Source organism: Vicugna pacos, chromosome 19 (assembly GCF_048564905.1).
Source record: "Vicugna pacos chromosome 19, VicPac4, whole genome shotgun sequence".
Taxonomy (NCBI): Eukaryota; Metazoa; Chordata; class Mammalia; order Artiodactyla; family Camelidae; genus Vicugna; species Vicugna pacos.
The window spans coordinates 5841219-5863379 of record NC_133005.1 but is presented as its reverse complement, the minus strand read 5'-3'; the positions used below and the strand labels follow the sequence as shown (position 1 = coordinate 5863379).

The following is a 22161-nucleotide window of genomic DNA, read 5'->3' as shown; positions in this document are numbered from 1 at the left end:
TGGGGGTCCTGTGAGTCTGAGGGTGTGGCTGGGAAGAAGACCTTCTGAGGGCACTGCAAATGGCTCCATCTGAGGACTAGATCAGGAGGAACTTTCATAGTCTATGTATGTATCTCTGAATAATTTCAATCTTTTACTATAAACATGTAATTGTTATCTGGAGATTAAAAAAAAAAGAAAAGATTACTGAAAGAAAAAAACAACTCTCCATAATAGAAACTGTGACATCAAACTCCTTCAGAGGCACTTCCCCAGGAAAGCATGGCTAGAATTCCAGAAGGAAAAGGGAATGAGGAGGGTGTCATTTTAGACAAAGTTCTGAAAGTTTATAAGCTACAGCCAACACTAAACTTCCGAAGTGAAAGAAGATTATCTTGGCAAGTAAATTACAAATTCTGGATAAACTGAATTCAAGTGTGTTTTTTCAATTTTTTTTTTCAGTTTGGTTACAAATTTGGAGCCTTAAGTGACTAGGTAAATTTAACATGTATCGTTAAAAAAGAGACCGTCAACCACTTTTTTGTGCAATTTAGAGACCAAGAGTAGCTGTCTGTTTCTGCTTCCACAGAAACAATGAGCCCAGTTTGGCTCAGGCAAACTTGTTCCCACTAGGAACTGAAACAGCCACCCCTGCGAGGAGGCTCTCAGCATCCTTCCATAGGAGCCCTTCCGTTCTCTTTCCTGAGGAAGTTGCCCCTTCAAGTCCAGGGATTTCCAGGATGCTGCCAGGCCAAATGGACCATCCGGAGGTAGCTGACTACTTGAAGAAGATTAACACTGTGTTCAGAGGTGGCAGTGACAGCAGCAAGAACGAGAGTGATCACAATGGATGAACACCTAATACACGGACTATTGATCTCAAGCCCCAACAAACGCGCGGCGACTAAGACGAGGCGAAGCGAAGCTGCACAAAAGAAATGTTAACTTTACGGAAAAAAAAAAATAAAGCTGATACTCATCTTGATGTTTAAGCTTCATCTGCAAATGTTAAGTGGACAATGCTGCCCTCTCACCAAAGTGAGATTTACCACGACTTAGAAGGACATGCTGCTATGTTTTTAGCGATAACAGTTTCTCCTGTTTTCTGTTTGTATTTTACTGTTTGGTTAGAAATAGGAACTAGAGGTGAACTGTCTGGGATTCTGCTCACGGCTGTGGCAAAAGAGGTAAGCTCACCCACCCCAGAGCCCACGACTGTCAGAGGCACACACGGCCTGGCAGGAAGCACCGGTGAACGGGGAGGACTCAGCGCTGCGGCACGTAAAAGCTCCGCGGCTTTGGTGGCCCTGCAGGTTGTAATGAGCACAGGTTCCCTCCCTCCACGCAGCTTGTCTTCGGATCTCAGGACGCAGGTTCAGCCACTGCTCACATGCTCCTTTCCTTTTCAAATACATGCACACATGTCTGTGGGTTCTCTTTCATAACTCACTATTTTTGTGTCCTTATGAGAAAGAAACTGTAAGCCACAAGTTGGATGCAGCGTGGAAAGGCACCTTCCCATCTTGGCTATTGTTTAGATCACGAGTCTGTCTTCAGGAGAGGGGTTCTGGGGAGAAGTCATCTATGAACAGAATGGAAATTCCAGCTGGCTTTCAGTGTTCAGACTGTCTCTTAATTCCATCAGTGGTTTCCCATAGCACTAAGAATAAAATCCACAGTGCCACGTGATCAGGTCCCTACACAAGCCCCTGCCCTCCTCTCCTCACACTTGCCATCTTCTTGGGTCTTCTGGTTCTGGAAAGGCCCCAAGCTTGGTCCCACCCCAGGGCCTTTGCACTTGCTGTTCCCGCTAATCAGATGTGCTCACCTCCAGATCTGTACGCCTGGCTCCTTTTCAGCATTCAGAACTCAGCTCAATTGCCCCCTCTGAGATGGCCTTTCCCTCCTGTGCATCCACACCACACTGCCACACCGCCTTGTATTTTTTTCCATAGAGCTTAACATGATCTGAAATCCTCTTATTTGTTTTGTGTGTGTGTGTGTGTGTTGTTTATTGCTCATTCTCTCTGTTTCCTGAGAGGTGGGGTGTGGCTGTCTCACAAGTGCTTGTACAGTGTGGAGCTGCTCCCTACAGGCATAGGACCGAATGAAGGAGGAAACCAGCTCGATTTTCTTCATTTGGAGGTCACTTAATTTTTTCAGTCTGTACGTAATACACTCTTTTTCCTCTTGAAAATAATTTTACATATGTGATAATCTCTGTTCATTCATTTTTCCTGGTACCAGGCATCCATCTCAGTTCACAGTTTCACATCCTTGTTAACCTCGCATAAGCTGTCTTCTATTATATCTTTTAAATTTTTGTTTATTATTTTATGTTTTTGATTTTATGTTTATTGCTTCTGTCTGCTCTAAAACTTTCTTTCAAAACACTGATTAGAATTGTGTATTACTTCTTTGCAAATTCATTTAAATATCTCTCACCTCATATTTCAACTAAAATGCCATTTTGTCAGAGAGCCCAAGCCTGAAACACCCCTACCCTAAGGGCCCAATACCTTCTGCTCATCACTTTTTACTGACATTTTTCCTATAAGGCATGTACCTCACTTAAAATGCTAATTGCCACATGGAATGCTTATTTTTAAGTGTTAGTTATTATTATATTTTCCTGGTCTACTGGATATCAATCTGTCTCAATATAAATTTAAGATACATAAAGGAAGACACTTTTACTCCTGTCCACTACAGTATTTCTAGAGTCCAGAAAAATGTGCATATGTAGAACGGTGTTGAACAAATTAGCATCGAAAGCACTGATATGAAATAAATCATGGAATAAATGACATATATATAAAATAAAATAAAATCCTGGTAAAGTCTGTGCCCTTTTGTTTCCGTAAATTGTTTTTTTTTTCCCATCTACTAATGTGGGAATTTAGTATGTTAATACGAAAATCTGCACATTACTCAAGTACCGATGCGGTAACTTATAATTAAGCAGTTACTGAGCTGCAAAGCTCGCTAAAACAAGTTGCTCTGTACGTTTGATATGTACACGATTACCTCTCCTTCCTACTGTCAATATTAACTTGGGACACAAAGAATAAATTGCAGAAACAAACTTAATAACTTGACCTTGATGGAGTTGCTTCTGAAACTGAAGCCTCTTGGGAACACTGAATTATAATTCATGCCTGAAGCTTCTTCAGTTTTTAATAGAATACTATTATGATAAGAACGGAATTTCAGAGACAGCTCAATTTTACCTGGACTCGAGATTCTTCTACACATCAAGGAACCATTTTATCAACAAAAAAGTATTTCTCTTTCTAGTGTATATCAGATAAGAGAGTGTGGAAACCATGGAGATGTTAAGGAAACATTATGCATTTAATATGAAACAAATTAGGGACACACGTCTGTCTGAACTATTTTTTAGACTACCATAAAAAACTATAAAAATAGTACTGAAAAGCGATACTCAGGAAAAATAGGCTAAACAGACAACTGCTGATTGATTTGTAGTCATTTCACATCAAAAGAGCTGTGCCTACAAGGTTCCTTTAGTTCAAGTAAAAATAAACAGATACTACTAACGCATTCACTTGGAAGATACACATTCATTTTAGGAGTACCTTTCTTTGCTTAAAAGTATCTTAAAAGCCAGTCTTTGTCCAAAAATAAGATCACTAATGTATCCAAACCCTCTGGATATCCGATCAGAGGCATGAAACAGCGCCTTGCCTCCAGATAATTCCACGTTTACTGCCTGCCTCCACTCCATGTTTGACGGCAAGTTAACTCTCATGACTCTACTCCTCGTTACGTGGAAGTTTAAGCACCAATGCAGTCTTTTTTTAAGAGAAAAAAAGGGCCAATTCCTATTGAAAAGTTATTACTATTTCATTTTAATAGATCTCGCCCAGATTTGAGAAGCTGTACATTGACTCAGATATTTATTTAAAATTCATCATAAAATTTACGAAAAGGACAGAATTCTTTTATTGCCACTTTACTATCATTCAAAATTTTGTGTTCAGAGAAATGTTCACGTTGTGTAAGAATACGTATGGAGCAGAGGCCAAAAATTAAAAAGCTATCTTTTTTTTTTAATCATTGACTTTGTATTTATTTGCGTATGTGACCAGGTTAATACAAAATCTGTTTTCAGAGTTTGGACAGAAGGCTCCTAATGTTACCAAGATCCCTGGGAAATGCTCATGCTGGCCCTGGAAATGACAGCTGTGTCACAGAAGCCGGGGGTGCTGTGTGACTTACTCTGATTCTTCGTCCTGTACTGGCCCCTCCTCCAGGCAGTAAGTACGTATATGGGTCAGATACTAACAAAAAAAGCAACTGCTTGCTCATTGTTTTAATACCTATGGATGATGAGGGACCTTCTCAAAATAGCTTTGGTGGATACCAGGTGGTGAGACCCGAGACAACTGGTGAAACTGCATTTCATGCCTGAAAGTCACACTTTGAATCCTGACAAAAAGCTCTCTTTGAAAGATGAGTAACTGAAATAAAACTTGGTGACACTTACAAGCTAATACCCTAGAGAAAGGGCTGGGATGGGAGGGAGAGGAGAGGGCACTGATAATGCAATCAACACATTTATGTTATAAAACAAGTGCTCTTAATTGGAAAGAATTGTTTCATAACTTACCTCTGCATATTTTAACTTCAATGTTTTATGCATTTCTCGAAAACGACTGTAACGCCTGAATACGGTCCACGTCTCGTCTAAGACAGTAATCTATTCACCAGGAAAGTAAAAATAAATCAGCATTAATTAGAGGCAAAAGTGGCTAAATTTGTTTAATTTAAAAATTAACAAAAAGTGATTAGCATGTAAATTTCATCAGAATTGAAAACATTAATCTAGCTGCATAAATAAGACTTATAAATAATCATTGTACTCTGCTTGAGTATGCATCTGTGGTTCCCAAATCTGCTTATAAGCAGCATGTGCCTCTGTAAAATGAGGGACAAAGTTACCTCTCAATGGCTTATAAAAAGTGTCCCTTAACTCCCCACTTGGGGTGTAACAAGGAAACCCCACAGCGTGACCTTTCTGTTACAGCGAGTGCCCGTACGGAATGTTTACACATTTAATATAAAATGTCAGTGTGGGTTACCAGACGGCACCACAGTGGACAAGAGGGAAACAGACGAGAGAAGGAGCCGCAGAGAAACAGAGAAGGACGAGGAGGAGTGGGAGGAGGACAAAGGGGTGAAAAAAACCCTTCCTGCATCTCAGTGATTATCTGTATGAAAACACACGCTACGTTCTTCTTTACTGCAGAATTCTCAGTCCAGCCTTTAACCGGCAGTTGAACTGACCGTCCCTACTGAAGGACGAGGTGGACACTCCGGCGCCATCCGGTCACACACCAAGGTCATGGGGACCAGGAGAGGCTAGGAGACACCACCAGCCCCTACAAGTCGCATTGGAAGCACAGGCTCATGAGTCTCAAATTCCTCTCTCATTTCCGCCCTTTTCTCCCAGCTCCAGACCCACGTCCCCATCTAGGAGACATCTTTCTTCAGATTGTCACACAGGAACTTCAAGATCAGCTTGTCTGAAACCGAACTTGACACATTCTCTCTTGTCTCAACTCTGCTCCTTCTCTGTCCATTTCATCTCGGTGCATCACACCACCACCCGCCAAGCTATGCCAGCCGGACGCCGATCCCCGGCTCCCCCCAACATGCCACAGGCCAACAAGCACCAAGACCTGCTCCTTTGGCCTCCCAGACACTCCCTGGCGCTCTACCCTTCCATCTCTCACCATCACTGCCATCTCACTCTGGGCCACCAGCTCCCATGTGGCCTTAGCCGGGCCTCTCCCAGTTGTCAGTGTCCACAGGTGTCCCCTCCAATCCCTCCTCTGCACAACCAACATGGGAGCGTTTTTTTCAGCGGCAGTGTTTTTTTGTTTTCATTTTTCAGTTTTATTAGGTAGAATTGTTATAATTTGACTGCACATATGCCATATGTTGCATGTAAATACGTGTATACAATATGCTGCACATATTTTAAAATTTACACACATGTACTGTTCATTGTCTCTAGGAACGTTTAGAGCTTTAACTTTTTAAACTTACATAGTTATCAATGGAATGAAGCCAACCACAAAATAAGAATTAATACAAACAGATACATACACCCTGCTATTAACAGCGACATTATTTATAATTGCATCCTAAGTGCCCATCAAAAGATGAATGGATAAAGAAGATGCAGCATATATATGCGATGGAATACAACTCACCCATAAGAGAGAAGGATATTTTGCCATTTGCAGCCCTTCACTTACTGTTTTTTCACTTCAAAAACCAGAATTTTAAAACTGGCATAAACATTTCCATTGCACCAAAAATAACAATATATCTAGAAATAAACTTAATCAAGGAGGTTACCTATACTCTGAAAACCATAAAACACTGATGAAGGAAACTGAAATGATACAAAGAAATGGAAAGATTTCTTGTGCTCTTGGATTGGAAGAATCAACGTTATCAAAATGGCCAAACTACCCGAAGCAGTCCACAGACCCAGGGCAACCCTGACAGGGAAGCTTTTTAAAACTTAAATCTGATCATTCTCACACTCCCCTCCCTTAGGTTCCCTAATAGCTTCAGGCTGCTCCTGGGAAAAGACCCACATTTTTAAACTTAAAGACTCAATTTCAAATCCGTAACCCACTGCCAGGAGCAGACTCGCATCCAGCCTCTTTCCCTCCCCTCAGGTGTCTCAACTCCTGGGCAGCCCCTGAACACACCCACCCCTACCCACGCTGGTGGGATGCTGGGCAGCTGTAAGGCTTTGAAGCTGGTTTGCAAGTCAGCCAAGCTTGGGGAACACGGCTCCTGGCAGCTCAGCTGGGGGCTTCCGCCCCAGCGGATCCCACCGAGGCACCATGAGCAAGGCTGGCATGATCAGCAAGGAGGCTCCTTAGGGTAAGAGCAGAGCAATTCACCAGCCTGGCCGGACACAAAGCAAGTGTCAAGAGAGAACCAGCAGGAGTGGGCGTGATGCTGCCGGCTTGCCAAGAAAGCCCGGGAAGTTAACGGACCCACACCCATGACCTGGGAGTAGTGAGACGGAGGATGAGCACAGGGAGACCACCCTGTCCCGGGACTCTGGAATCCACAGTCCCAGAAGGAGCCTGGGTCTCCCTCCTCCCCCAGACTTGAGTGCTCCCTGCCTCTCTGACCGCTTCCACTTCCTCTTGAACTCACGTGGAGTTGTGCAAAATCCTCTGATCCTCAGCCTCTCCCGGGAGCATCCCCTTCACCTTCGCCGTCACTGAAACCTGCCTCTCCCTGAGGAACCCTCCCCGCCGTGGCCTCTCAAGTAGGGGCTGTGTTCTTCCACAGCCGTCATCCCCTCGCGCCAGGACGGGGGTAGACACTCTTGGGCATTCATCCACCTTTCAACCCACTTCTCCTCCAGCCTTTCTAAACCCCCTCCTATGTGGAGCCCACGCCTTCACATCCTCCCTGGGTCCATCCTTCTCACAGGCAGTTCACCTGACAGCCCCGACTCATTGCACATCTTAGGTTTTGCTCACTGTCATCTGCTCCAACACTAAGGAACTCCTGCCGCAAATCTTGGTAATTTCAGCAACTATCAGACGACCCCTCCAAGGCCCTGACCTCCTGTTCCTTGACCTCTGCTGTGGTTCCTTCCTCACTCAGCTTGGGAACCACGGGCAGTCAATACAACCATTGCCTTACATTCAACCTGCGATCTCTTCGTTCTGCTCTTGAAATTCCCTGGACTAAGCGAGACCACAGTCCGGGTTAAACCCAGCCGTCTGCTTACTCCTGAACTGCGCTGCCTGGCAGGGTGGGGCTGAAGGAAGACATGCCACCAAAGGGCCGCCTGGTCCCCTGTTAAAGTCATAGTCACCACTTTCAAGTGAGCCTGGATGTCACCCACGGGTCAGTCCACAACTCCCAGCTCCACCCACTCTTCCGTTCTCTCAGGTAATAGTTTTCTAAATAGCTTACTTACTCCATCGTTCTCCTCAAGCCTTCACCACCTCTTTCCCTGTCCTCACTCTCAGATGATCACCCGAATTCCTATTTCACTGAGAAAATGGAGGCGATCAAAAGAACACTTCAACAAGCACCGTCAACCCCGTCTACCCCTCGCCGCCATCTGCCCTGTACCGTCCATCCCCCCTGTTACCCGGCATCAGACACACATCACTGCCCCCAGTGAAGGCCGACCCCTCCTCTTAACACCGCGTTCCTCCCCGTCCTGCCTTCTGAAGGATGCTGCAATCATCTCTGTCCTGCGCCGACACGTTGCCGTCTCTGCGAGATTACTTCCGTCAGCACCCGAACTAGCCACTACTTCAACCACCTTGAACGCCTTTCCCTTCCAGATCTCTCCTCATCTCTGTCCTTCCTATTATAGCAAACTCCTTGGGAGACTTTCTTCTTGAGGTCATCAGTTTCCTTCTTCCCACTATCCCTTGAGTCCACTAGCCGTCTCGCCATTCCACTCACTGCTCTCACCTCCTCCCGCCAAGGTCGTCAGCAGCCCCCACCGGTCACTTCACGCTGACCCACTGGGCACCTCTTGGTCTTGATCTTACTGGATGTATCGCAGGGCTTGATGGGCCCGACACCTCCTCTCTGGAACGCTGTGCTCCTGTGGCTGCCAGGCTGCTGCCTCTCTTACCTTAGTCTCCTCTGCTGGGATTTCTCCTCATCCCTCTGATCTCTAACAACAAAGTGTCCCGGAACTTGGCCCTTCAGTGTGTTTTATTTTCTCCCAGAGCTCATTCTCTCAGTGATCGCATCTCGCCTCATCGCTTCAGTTTATACTGACGATTCCCGGGGCGCTCATATGTCCCCTGCACCCAGACTCATCCATCCAACTGCCTACTTGCTACGTCTGCCTACTCGCATCTCAAGCTTAACGTGCGAAACTTACCAGAGTTAACCTCACCCAAGCTTGCTCCGCTTCCTGCTCCCCCATCTCAGTGATAGCAATGGCAGCCCTTACCTGCTCAATCCAAAAATGCTGGCATTACCCTTGAGGCTCCTCTTTCTCCCCACACCCAAGCAGTGAGCAAATCCTATCCACCAAACCCCAAAATATAACGAGAATCTGACACCAATCACCATCACCCCTGCTGACATCTTGGTTTAAGCCACCATCGTCTCTTGCCTGTATTATTTTTAACAGCCTCCTACTTGGCCCCCCTTGCTTCTGCTTTTGCCCACCCCACCTCAATATTCCCTCCATTCCTTTCTCATGTTAAAAATTAAGTTTCAGATGAGGCCATTTCTTTGCTCAGCCCCAGCTCACTCAGCATACAAGTTCAAGTTCTTCCGCTGACCTACGAGGATCTCTACGACCCGTCTCCTCCCTGGCCTCATCTCTGACGACTCCTTCCCCTTGCGGACCCTGCCTTTCTTGCTCATTCAGGATACATCGAACATGCTACATGGTAAGGATGGCCTCAGGAACACTGGACGTGATTTTTTCTCCTTCTGAAATGTTCTTTCTACATGCCTAGCTGCCTCACTTCCTTCAAGTCTTTGCTCAAGAGCCAGTTTCTCAGTGATGCCTTCTCTGGATATGCTCCCTAAAACTGCCCCCTCCCCCATCTCCACATTACTTACTCTTCTCTTATTTTTCTTCTAAGCACGTCTTACTACTGAACGTGGTACTGTCATACCTCTGAGATCCTGTGGGTTCGGGTCCAGACCACCACGGTAAAGTGCATATTGCAACAAAGCGAGTCACATAACTATTTTGGTTTCCCAGTACACACAGAAGTTATGTTTACATTACACTGTAGCCTATTAAGTGTGTAATAGCATTAGGTCTACGAAACCAATGTACATACCTTAATTAAAAGATACTTTATTGCTAAAAGATGCTAACCATCATCTGACAACACAGGATTGCCACAGACTTTAATTTGTATTTAAAAAAAAAAGAAAAATGCTTATCTGAGAAGTGCAGTAAAACAAGGTATGCCTGTGTATATTTATTTCTATGTCTTGGTTTTTGTCTCTCTTTCCCACTGAAAGAAGTTGCAGGAGAGGTGGGATTTCTAGCCGGTTTCACCACACCTGGGAAGGGGACCTGACACACCAAGGGCATCCTGATGAAGAGCTGGAGGATGGAGCCCCAAGACGGGCTTGTCTTAAATGCACTCAGGTTTAGCAGCAATGTCTTGGTTCACCTCTCTGGTAGAAGAGCTGGCCTCAAGCAAAAGCAGGATCCAGCTATAGATATAGATAACGGGACACCAGCTTGTGGGGCTCTGGCCTGCAGTTTCTTCTTCTCTATTGCTTTCACAGCTCATTAACGTTGGACCACTTTTTGAAATCTCTAATTAATGAAACGGCTACTTCAAATCGACCTCGTAATTTGAGGTTTCATTCCTCTTTCCCACGGCGGCCCCAGAACAGTGCTTTTATAAGGGATACCACTTTCTCTAACAACTTTCCCAGACCAAATACCGGGGAGGGCACACACAGCTGAGTGACTTTCCGGGCAGCTGAACCAGGGACTCTGGGGACAAGATGACAAGGCAGCAAGATAAAACCCCCGAGAAAGCCCCCAAAAGCATCCAGTGCACCTCCTTCTGCTTTCTCAGTATCAGCCCCCAGTGCCCAAAATGGGATGCGAGACGCCACCTCGGAGGGTGGAGCTGGGAGGAGCCAGAAAGACGGCCTGGTGCGGGGGGAGCTCTCCAAGGGGCGTAGGTGTATTTCTTTGAATTGGGCTTCACGAGGGCCATAGAGGTACCGGAGGGCCCTGTCTTCCCTGTGCCACGCTGGCAACTCTGAGTCTCACCATTAATGAATAGGGAGGGGACTCTCTGGAGCCGCTAACATGGTACATAATTTCCCCCAAATACTGAACAATGAAGATCATATTGACACCGTCTTTGTAATGGCTCATTTTGTTGCCTCCTTGTTGATATTCCAATAAACTCACATTAATAAACCCACACACACATCTCAGAGACTTCCGCCTTCTGTGTACTTCAGTCTATAGCCTGAACCAGCGGTTCTCAGAGTGAGATGCCCGACTGGCGGTGAGCTTCCTTTGGGAACTTGTTAGAAGCGCAGTCTGAGGTCCCACCCACACTTACTTGGGCTGGAACTCTGGGGTGGGGCCCAGCAACCTGCATTTTAACAAAATCTCCAGGGGCCCCTGATGCAGGTTACCGCTGGAGCAGCTGTATACCCCCGTTAGCGCTGCCGCCCCCAAACCGGCGGCAGGGATTTGTGGAGAATGTGGCGTGTTCTCAGTGTGTCTAACACAGGCTTAGAGTGAGACACAGAGTTGCAGATTTTTTTCCCCTTGAGATGTGCACCTGAATCCAGGCTAAACGTGGGGATTACAAAGGCTCATGCTCCCTGCCTGCCCCCTCCCCTCCCAAAGCAAGAGCCCTTGGCTTGTCCCCTGGGACCTGTTCCAGCTGACCCACGCTGCCCTTCTAACCCCAGCTCCCAGTGGACTGAAAATCTGACACTTCAGAAACAGGGCACATCTGTCGGTCTTCGGACGGATCTTCTGGGCGGCCTCCTCTGCTGCCCACCCCATCCCATGGCCGGACTTGTCCTGCTCGGCCTCAGGGCGGGTCCAAGCACGGGTCCTCCCTCGGCCTCCCCGCTTCTCTTCCTTCCCCTCGAAGGATGGCTCCCTCCTCCATGACTCCTCAGCACGTACCTTGCACTCTATTCAGGGAGCATGTCCCAGAGTACCAACTATATAATCAGTCTTGCACTGATCAATCTACATAACTGACACTGATTACATAAACGTCTCTCCACCTTACAATATTTTAAGATCTTGTGGTGGCTCACAGCGAAAAAAAGAATGTGACGAGGAATATATGTATGTTCACGTATAACTGAAAAGTTGTGTTCTACCCTGGAAATTGACACAACATTGTAAAATGACTATAACTTAATAAAAAATGTTAAAAAAAAGATTTTAAGCCTTCTGAGGGAACAGTCCTTTGGCAGTGATCGGGGTGGAGGCGGGAGGACTCCCACGGAAGGGACGGGCGTTTCCTGAGCTGCTGCCACGTGCAGACACGGCAGCAGGTGCCAGGGGCTCCCTGGGAGGTGTACTTAGCAGGTAAGGCGCCAGTACCTCGGCTCCACTAACTCTGCTCTGGTGGCTTCTCTGAGGTCCACCTGAATCAAAGGTTATTTCAGTCAGTCACACAATAGCATATGTTTTTGTTTTATGTGCACTGACGATATGGTGCGTTCTCAATATATTTGTAACACACGTTTACAGCGGGGCACAGAGAGAGTCCCCACTTCTTTGCCCTTGAGATTTTCACCTGAATCCAGGTTAAACACAGGGATTACGAAGCCTCAAGTCCCTGCTTTGTATGCAAAGCACAGAAGTCTCCACTTGTCCATCAACACGTGAACAAGACGAGGACAGTGAGGATGAAGGAAGACGAGCATCGTGGCACCGCAGAAACCGTGGGCGAGGCAGCCATGTGGGCCCCCTCTGGTCCCACCCTCCTCGGTCACAGGACATCCTCACACCGAGAGCTGGGGAAACAGCGCACGAGAGGTTGGGGAAAACTACACAGAAAGTAGAAACAGACAGTAGAGTCTTAATTTGCCCCAAATTAAAGCTGGGCCCAGAATGAGGAGCTGATGCAGAGACGAGGGACAGAAGGTCACTACCCCAAATAAACCAGGTCAGACGCCCAACTGCCTTCCCCAGTGCTGAGGACGCAGGGCGTCGCTACCACGTGACTCTGAGGAGCAAATTCATTACTTCTCTCCCACCGGCTGGTTCTGCTGATACAAATCCATCTTTCCTGGGCCGTAAAATGATCAAATGCAACTTAAACACCATAAATGTGTCCACAAGATGAACGGCAGTCACTTATGGACAATTCTCCATTGAGTGCTTTCCACGTATTTATGTTACATACATATTTTGCTGGTCTAAGGATGGTTGATTTTAAGACCTGTCATGAGTACATACTTGCATGCGTACATCTCCCGTATAAGAAGCAGGATCAACAATTTTTCATCCAAAGAAAAACACTCCAACCGGCCCCACGTAAATAAGCAGTTACTTGCAGAGGTCTTTTCAACAACACTTTTTTAACATTTGGAGGAGTTACCTCAAGTATATACCAACGAAGTTCCTTGGATTTAGTAACCGTTTTGAGAAAATGGTCTAATATCAACCAACATATACTAAGACAAGTTTCGTCAGATTTTGGCAAAATATAGTGTTATGCAGCAACGTTAACTATGAACACACTTCAGGAATCATGAAATACATTAAAAACAGAGTCCGGCTTTAGTGAAAAGTGATTTGGGGGTAAGAATGAGTGCAAGTAGGTGTGAGAAGAAAACTCCCCAAAAAACACATCAAGAAACAAGAGGTGGAAGGAAGAAAAAAAGAAAAGAAACCAGGGGCGGTCTCTACACGGCCTTGAAAGGGGTGGGTCCTGTTAAGTGAGGCGCAGTCTGTTTCTGAACATGGTCCTCGGGGTGTGCAGGCGTGGGGGTGAGGGCCAAGGAAGAGGGCTGAGGCCGGCACCTCCCTGCCCCCACCCCTGCCTTAGCAAGAAGACAGCAGTTGGAGCTCCCAAGGGACTTCTAGGAAGGGAGGGAGAGAACACTAGTGCTTTGGGGAGAACATAACTCTCTAAGGGGGTATTGCCAGTTCTCTGCTCTGAGATGTGCAATGAACTTCCCTCTTTGGTTCCCCAGGGAAACTTCAACCAAGTTTATATACTCTCGTCTGGGAAATCAAAGGAGTGCTGAGCTCTGCCGCCTAGTGGACACAAAAGAAAAGACACTGTGTCAGTGACCATCTAGAGGACTGGAGGCAAGGGGACAGCTGTCATCTGAACCATGCAAGTCCTCAAACTGCGTAATGAGGTCCTGAACTGAGCATGCGCCACCCCCCGCTGCAGTGGGCCCTGTGAACCAGCAGCTCTTCCAGCTACAGAAATTCCTAAGGGAAGAAGATGGGCACTGGCAGGAGGACATGGTCTTAGAGCCAGTAAGCCGCAAAGGGAGGGGGAGACCAAGGTCCAGCCCTCCATCTGACCCCATCTGGCGGTAACGTGGAAGGGAGGTTATGGGGTTTAGAGAGTGAAGACTGCTGGAAAGAGCAGAGCCATGCAGATGTAAGATTATTCAGCCAGGAGATGCCCCAGACATCCTCTGTGCAGGTGCATCACCAGCAAGCACAGACAGTGGCTGGAGTCTCTGGCTTCTGAACCCGGTCTAAACCTGGTGCGCCGCGCAGAAAGGAGCCTGGCGGTAGACCGCTGTGCTACACCATGCTCTGCACAACCACAAAGTGATGCAGAATCAAATGGGGCTTTCTTGCCGGCCAAGAGCTCAGCTTCTTCAACAACTAGAAATATGACTTCTTTATGCTTCAGCTCCAGCACCTCCAAAATGCAGGTGATACCATTTATTTCAGTATATTTAACTTTATACAGTAATTTGAAGGTAAATTGGATGGAATGTACGAAGACCCTAAGCTTCTGGTAAGATGGATGCCTTTCAAATCTAAGATCATTACTTCTTCCTTCCCCTAACACCTCTGTGAAACAGGTGAGGAACAGGGGACACTATTCCACCTTAAAATGGTGGGAAACTGCAAGAATGACAGCCTGTGAGCAGTTTTCCTTCAAATTATCCAGGCATTCAGAGGCAAAGCACAGAACGCAAACTCTCTACCAGTCATCGCTGGAGACTGGAATAATGAAAAGCTCTGAATGCAGACAGACTGGGTCCTGACTTTAGCCCAGTCACTAACTAGCTGTGTGACTCTGGCTAAGTCGCGCAACCCCTCCAGCCTCAGTTTCCTCATCTGTGAAACAGACTCACAACGCCTGACCTACAGATGAACTGAAAAACGTGAAAGCAACTGGCAGAGCGCTGGGGTGCTCGGTCACCATAACTCCTGCACCCTGATCGCATTCCTAGAAAGGCCTTCCATCATGCACTGTTATGTGAAAGGCCAGGATGCTGGTGGGAAGGAAGTGCACAAAGGGAAGTTCCTTTTTGTGTATATTTTAGATGAATTTTGATGATTTCTACATATTGTTTCCATGATAATTTGACCACATTTTCCCCTGTAATTATTTTGATATATTTTAATTATGTCCCATTCAAATAAAAATGGATACTTAAAAAAAAACAGGGAGGGGGTAGTTCAAACCATTCTGTGACTGCCTTTAAAACAAATTTTATTCTGGGAAGACATGTCAAACGCCCCCAAATTCTGAAATTAAGGAAAGGGAATATTAGTATTATGGAAAACCAAATTTAAAATGAAAATTCGAAGGATGACTGCAAGGTGGTTACGGCTTGTCTTCTGCGCTTGTGACTCCACCTCACTCCCCGTTCACCACTCCTCACGTGTGCAGCACCGACTTCGTGAAGATCAACACAGCCACCCAAGTAAAGCAATATAAAAGATTAGTTTTTGGTTGAAATAGGGAAAGGGAAAAAAAATGTTTCTTTCTTATTATTTTCAGTGAAAGACAACATTCTCAAAGAGATAGGAGGGATGCTTAAAAAAAAAAAAAACTTAGGGTAAAATATGATTCTTTAAGTCCCAATGTTATTTCTTTCATTTTTTATTTATGTTTGAAAATAGCGCACAAATTGAATATTTGAATGTAGATGCACCGCATCTCAGGCAACGCTCCGTTTGTCTCGGCTCTGCTCACACACATGCAGGGGAGTCAATTTATCACGACATAATAAGCAGAGATTCAGATGCCAACACACAAATCCTTCTGAACGTTTATATCCTATCAAGTGGGAAGTATTTCTAAAAGATGCATGTGTGCACAGTTTATCAAATAGATTGGAATGGCTCTTGTTTCTGTTCTGCCAAATAAAGAGAAATTTCTCTGACTGTAAATGTGACTGCTTCAGCTCCCAAACTGCACATTTTCTGGGCATTTCCTCCTCGTGCCTCTTGGCAGGTCTACCCACCATCAAATTCTCTAAGTTTTTCAAAACTTAAACAGTTGGCCCAATTTACAAAGTGCCTGTGACTTGGCCAGAATTCAAGAAAAAAGTGAAAGCACACAGAAAAATAACTGCAAAATCTGAAAACAGGCAAGGATTTGGAAACGGTCAGTGTCCAGGGTGACACTAACATATGGCCTTGACTTCCAAAAAATGCTGGAAGTAGTGACGATTATCCAATAAAATAAGGGAGGGGGTAGCGTGGAGATGACAGCTTTCTGCACTGTCGGGGAGAACATGCCAGCAAACGCCAACCTACAAACTGCAACGTCTCCACACAGTGGGGAGCTGTTTAGTAACAAAAAGAAACAAGTTACTGTTACACTTAAGTGCATGGATGGGTCTCCCAGTCACGGGAAGTGGGGGCAGAGGGGCCCGGAAGAGTAAATGGCCTCATCCCCATGGCACATCCAAACAGACCCAAGTACTCCACAGTTACGGAAAGCGGGTCAGGGCTCGCCTGGAGCATGAGAAACTCTCTGCGATGATGGAAAAGTTCTGTCCTGATTGGGGTGCTGTCTCTAGGGGGTGCACACGTATGTCAAATACACTTAACACATGCGCACATTTCACTGGGTGTAAATTATGCCTCAACAAAGTTGATTTAAAAAATTAAACATGACCAAAACCCCCAAATTTTATACTAATCGACTCTCACAGTTAGTTCATAAAAGAAAGTTGTTTTTTTATCCCCAAAATAAAGACGACAGAAAAGACAGTCCTTTTGAATTAAAAGCTCTATTTTTCCCATTTTAAAGCCCAGTGATGGGAGCCTCCTCAGGACTCATCAGGAATTAGATGAGCATCTGGGAACCACCTTTCTCTTCCTGACTTCCCGCAAGGTCCCCTCCCTGCACCCTCCCCCGCACATTCCTTTAACAGGGAGGAGCATCTGGCAACGACAACGAACAGATCAGGCTGCAGGATTGCAGCTACCAGACTGGGCACTAAAATGGAAACGGGCAGGAATAAGGAACAATTTAAGTAACTAATAAATTCTATTTAAAGCAGGGAGTAGGAAAGGGCAGGAGGTAGAGGCAACAGGAAGGGAAGGGCAAGGGAGAAGCTGGCAGACAAGCCTTCCAGGGCTGCCACCCATCCACATGCCAGTGTCCTCATGGGCTCTTGGGGACCTGCCACCTCAGCCACTGGAGACGTGTGTCTGGTGGGTCCTGTGTGCGCCTGAGTCACCTCGGCTCTTTAGATGAACTGGATATAAACTATGTATGTATGTATGTATGCATGCGTCTGTCTGTCTGTCTGTCTACCTATCCTTCTTTTCCTTCAAAGAAGCTCTAACTAGAATAGACTCTAAGAAATATATACACAAGATCTTGTGGTAGCTCACAGTGGGGAAAAAAATGTGACAATGAATATAAGTATGTTCATGTATAACTGAAAAATTGTGCTCTAGACTGGAATTTGACACAGCATTGTAAAATGACTATAACTCTAAAAAATGTTAGGGAAAAAAAAGAATATCCCGTAGGAAACAAATAGAATAAGAACACTTCCAAAAAGAAAAAAGAAAGAAAATAATACTGTGTACCTTCCTCTTCTTAAAGCCATTGGCTCACCAAGAGAAGAATTTAGTAGCAGCCAAAATATTACCCTGAGTGTGACTTTTTGTTCTAGAAAACATTGCCCATGCATGAAATACAGTGATGGGGACAAAAAGGGCTGGCGTAGCTGACTTTTAAGCTGAGAAACACTGTGGGGGAATAAATGACAAAAAGGAAAACAAAACAAAAAACCCCAAGCCCTCAGTAAGACACAACAGCACGTGGGAAGTCATTAAGGGGTTTGATTCCCAGGGTGCAATCTCACTCACTCCTGACACCTTCATATTTTTATTTATTTTTAATAACAAGCACTTGTCCAGCACTCAGGATGTGGCCAGAACACTTCCAAGCTCTTCACAGACACAAGCTCCCACGGTCCTCACGCCAACCCAGCCGAGGGGCTTTCTCGTCCCCATCTGACGGGTGAGCCCAGCGAGGTTACGGAGGAGTCACACTCCCCCCGTACTTTTCCGACAGCTACGCTTCTGTTCTAACTCGGCTACTTTGTCTCATTCCAGGTGGGAAAGAATATTCCCAGCACATTTGTTCCTAGCACTGGGCCCTGCTGCTTCTGTCGTTGGGGTACCCCCCCAGCCCCCGGAACAGGGGGCCCTCAGTCCACCTCCCCATGAACGCACGAGGCAGCCCTTCCTACTGGGAGCCCTGTGAATTCTCCAGACACACACTCCCCGCCCACCCCCGGTGCTGAAGAGGACAGCTCCTGGGATGAGAACAAAAAGCCAGGAGAAGCGAGACACGCCTGCAGACAGGGCCTTTGATCAGCTCAGGGAAAGCCAGCCTGGACTCTGAACGGAGCCGGCTACTTCCTGTGTTTGGTTTCCCTAAACTTGCCTTCACAAGGGCATCTTCACAATTCTGGCCAGCTCTGCTTACAGCCAGGACTGTAATTTGCTTGCAATTTTTATTTAAATCAACTCAGTTAAAAAAAATTAAACATCTTCTTTATTCACATCTTCAGTTCTATGCATGAAATCAATTTAATAGTTATATTTTCTTAACATATTTATCTATTAAAATAAAGGAAACTTATGTTCCCATTGAAATCGCTGCGTGTCCCCCAGTGCTGTGCGTCCTGTGTTTTGGAGACTTCAAAATCTGAGCTGGTGAAAGCCAGTTTCTACCCTCTAGTTTAAAAATATGGAAATAACACAAACACACCTTTGGAAATGGTCTTTATGTATGAATACATCATATACGTACAAACGGAGCTCTACACACATACACTCTTAAATGGCTGAGGAAAGACAGACCAGAATTAGGCATGAGGTTGGGGGCATGAGGTGGACGTGCTGGATCGAGGACATGGTGGGACATTTCAATGAAAAACTGCAGGATCTGGCCAGTCAAGTCCAACCACCACCACCACCACCACACAGGTATCATGTCTTTTCAACAGAAATCTCAAATATATAAACTAATGCACAGCTTTTGTTTTTAAAAAGGGAGGGAAACTCACTATATAGAAATAAGAATCGCCAAACTTCACTAGAAAAGTCATTTGCGTTGTTTCTCAAGGAAGAGTGAAAAGACACACATGCCTCAAGGTAGGACCCTGGAGCCCGGGGCTCCCCTGAGACGTGCTGGGAGGCGGGGGAGGGGGCTGGTCTCCTTAGCCCTCCTCCCTCCACAGCAGCTCCAGGCTTATCTGCTTCTACAGGGTCCTTCCTCATAAGAGATCATTTGAAGAAAGGGCTCAGCTAAGAAGAAATCTGGAAACCACTGGTGGTGTCCAATTGCCTCTTTTACCAATGAGGAAACTGAAGCTCAGAGCACGTCAAGACTTTGGGTCACTCAGCAAACCACAGCTGAATCCGAGTCCAAAGCACTCGACCTCCAGATTCTGGTGTTTGGCTGACCAAAGCCACCTCCCAGCTCTCCCTCCCGCAGCCAAGGACTGGCGATCCTCGCCGGCGCCGTTACATCAACGCCCTTGCCTGCCCTTGAAAATGAAGAAGTGCGATGCGCCGTTCACCCCGAGGAGGGGGTGGCGGACAGCAGTACTGAGTGAGCTGTTAGGAGTCCGTGGAAGTCAACTAGAAATATGATGAAGTCATTATTTTGGGAAGGGATGATGTGAGTTTAACAGACACATCTCTTTCTGAAAAGTTGTATAAATCAAGTAACGCCTGAACAGATTATTAGGAGAGCTTCCTGATGAGCAGCAACAGAATCACGCCAAGGGAAACAGCAGCCGGAAGCACGGCGGCAGCTCTGACTCCTCCTTTATCATCCACCAAACACCAGACTCAGCGCTTCACACGCAACTGACATCCCCGTAGTAGCAGAAATATTATCGGTCCCACTTTTATAGATTAAAAAATTGAACCAAAGCCACGGTAGGGTGACCAGCTGTCTTGGTTTGCCCGGCAGTGAATGGTTTCCCGAGGTGCGGAGCTGTCAACACTGAAAGTAGGGACAATCGGGCAACCGGGGGAGGGGCTGGGGCTGGTGACCACACCCGTGGGGCCGGTCAGGGATGGAACTTGTGGGTCTGCCCGCCTCCCCGCCCGCCACCGCCTTCTCTGGGGTAACTTCTCTCCACGTGTCACAGGCTAGACTTCCACACACTGGTTTAAAGACGGGCGTGGCCAGCACCGTAGGAAACACGTACACAGGTGGCTCCATCTCCCCTTACAAAACAGACAGACGGCACCGCAGAGCTGCAGGCCTCCACCCTCTGGAAGAGTGAAGAGGGGACACTTACCTTGACCTCAAACTCGAAGTGCTCGTCCTTCCCTTGGCCGCAAAGCACGTAGCGCGGAATACTAATTTTGATAGGGTCCTTCAGGTCGCCCGGATTTGCTCCCAAAGAGCGAGAAACCATCCGCTGTCAAAGGCACATTGGGGAGGAGAACAAAGAGACCGAGATCACTCGACTGCCAACACCACGCGCTTCAAGCAGAGAGCATTGGACCAGCAGGGTTTATTTAGAAAAGTGCCCGGTCCCTTTGAAAGAGAAACTCTTGAGTCTCTCTCACGACAAAAGACCATGTCTTTAGGGATGCCACTCCAAAGAGGTAGGGCGAAAGCACTTCAAACTGTTGTCTGGCTTTGATGTTCCTTCCAATTTACAAGAACAAGTGAAAAAAGGGGCAGATTACACATCCTGAGTTTAAAAAAAATCAGTATAAACCAGAGTCTTTGCTGAAAAGTCTTGATCACGGAACAGCTTTTTCCTTCCCAGAATGTCAGACGGCTGCACATAAAGCAACAAGGCTGGAGATTTTATTCAAATACACATGGTTAACTCCTGGGCATTTTCATAAGGCAGGGTGGTGTGAAGAGCTCTTCAAACCACCGTTAAAACGAATCCCAGGTGTGTTTTTGAGGCTCCTTCTGATTAATAATCAACTTAGCTCTGACAAACGCTCACGGTCTGGATGGTGGGGAGGCTGAGGGGCCTGCGGAAGACGCATTTAAAAAAACTTCAAAATGAGTTCTCTTGAGCGTGAATGGGAGTAAGACTCTGAAAAATCCTTACCACTTACTCTCACCTAGGGCTTTAAAAAACATAATACGTTTTTGAAGCAGTAATAACATAATTAAAATAATAATGATACTTAGCATTTATTGAACACTGACTGTCACCTAGAACTGCACTGAAGGCTGATAACGCATTGTTTCATTGAATCCTCATGACCCCGCCCCACCATGAGGCATTAACCGTTATTAACCCGATTTATCAGCTGAGAGGCCCAAGACCGAGAGTGGAGGTACCTTGTAAGAGTTTAGGTAACTTAGAGGCAAGTGGTAGAACCAGGATTCGAACTCGGGTTAACCGAGAGAGCCCACCAGTCACAGCACTGTAGTTTTCATGAAATTTCATTTGTCCGTTTATTGAAGTAGAGTTCATTTATAATATCGTGTTAGTTTCATGTGTACAGAAAAGTGATTCAGTTACGCGTATATATTTTTGCAGATTCTTTTCCAAGGTGCTGAATATGGTTCCCTGTGCTGGGCCGTAGGCCTTTGTGGCTCATCTGTGTATATACAGCGCTGTGCCTCTGATAGCCCCCGACTCCTAGCGCACCCCTTGCCCCGCTTCCCTCTTTGGTTATCGTTAGTTTGTTTTCTATGTTAGTCAGTCTGTTTCTGTTTTGTATATAGATTCCTTTGTATTATTTTTTAGATTCCACATATAAGTGATATCATACAATATGCGACTTTCTCTGTCTGACTCAGCTCACTCAGCAACTATCGTGAAATTTTAAAATAAGCCCGTCCACCAAAGATAAGAGCTAATGAACACTTCAATGCACACAGAATTTAAGAGGACAGAAACCCCATGATTATTCAGTTAAACTCACTTATTTGACCAAAAAGACAAGGCAGGCAACAAGCTGCATTTCCCTCAGGCAGAAAGGGGTCCTGGACCTTGGACCCTCAGCTAGGTGTGGCAGGAAGGTCCCCTGTGCTGTGTGTGAAAGCTCGGGCCTCTGGGTGACACTCAGTCATGCAACTGGTCTCAGGTGGCCGCTTGGGGCGGCACAGACATCTCGGCATGATCTGAAGTCACCAAAGCCTTTTACAGCATCTTACTCGTTCACTGTGTGGCTGGGTACCCAAAACAGGAGCTGTTCATCTTCCTGCGATGGTA

The 22161-nt window shown here is 46.1% G+C and overlaps 1 protein-coding gene across 10 annotated transcripts in view; it reads right to left on the bottom strand.

Annotated features, from left to right (window-relative positions):
• KIF16B (kinesin family member 16B) overlaps positions 1–22161 on the bottom strand; it is a 257261-nt gene that overhangs the window by 52470 nt on the left and 182630 nt on the right. For 9 of the 10 annotated variants that reach the window (XM_072943787.1, XM_072943791.1, XM_072943788.1 and 6 more), the window contains exons 23-24: positions 20269–20391; positions 4613–4702 (exon numbers count right to left, since the gene is read on the bottom strand). In XM_072943787.1, the coding sequence (XP_072799888.1) occupies positions 4613–4702; positions 20269–20391 (213 nt within the window). Of the gene's footprint in view, positions 1–4612; positions 4703–15171; positions 15375–20268; positions 20392–22161 lie in introns of those variants that run through there. The other variant, XM_072943796.1, reaches the window with a different exon arrangement.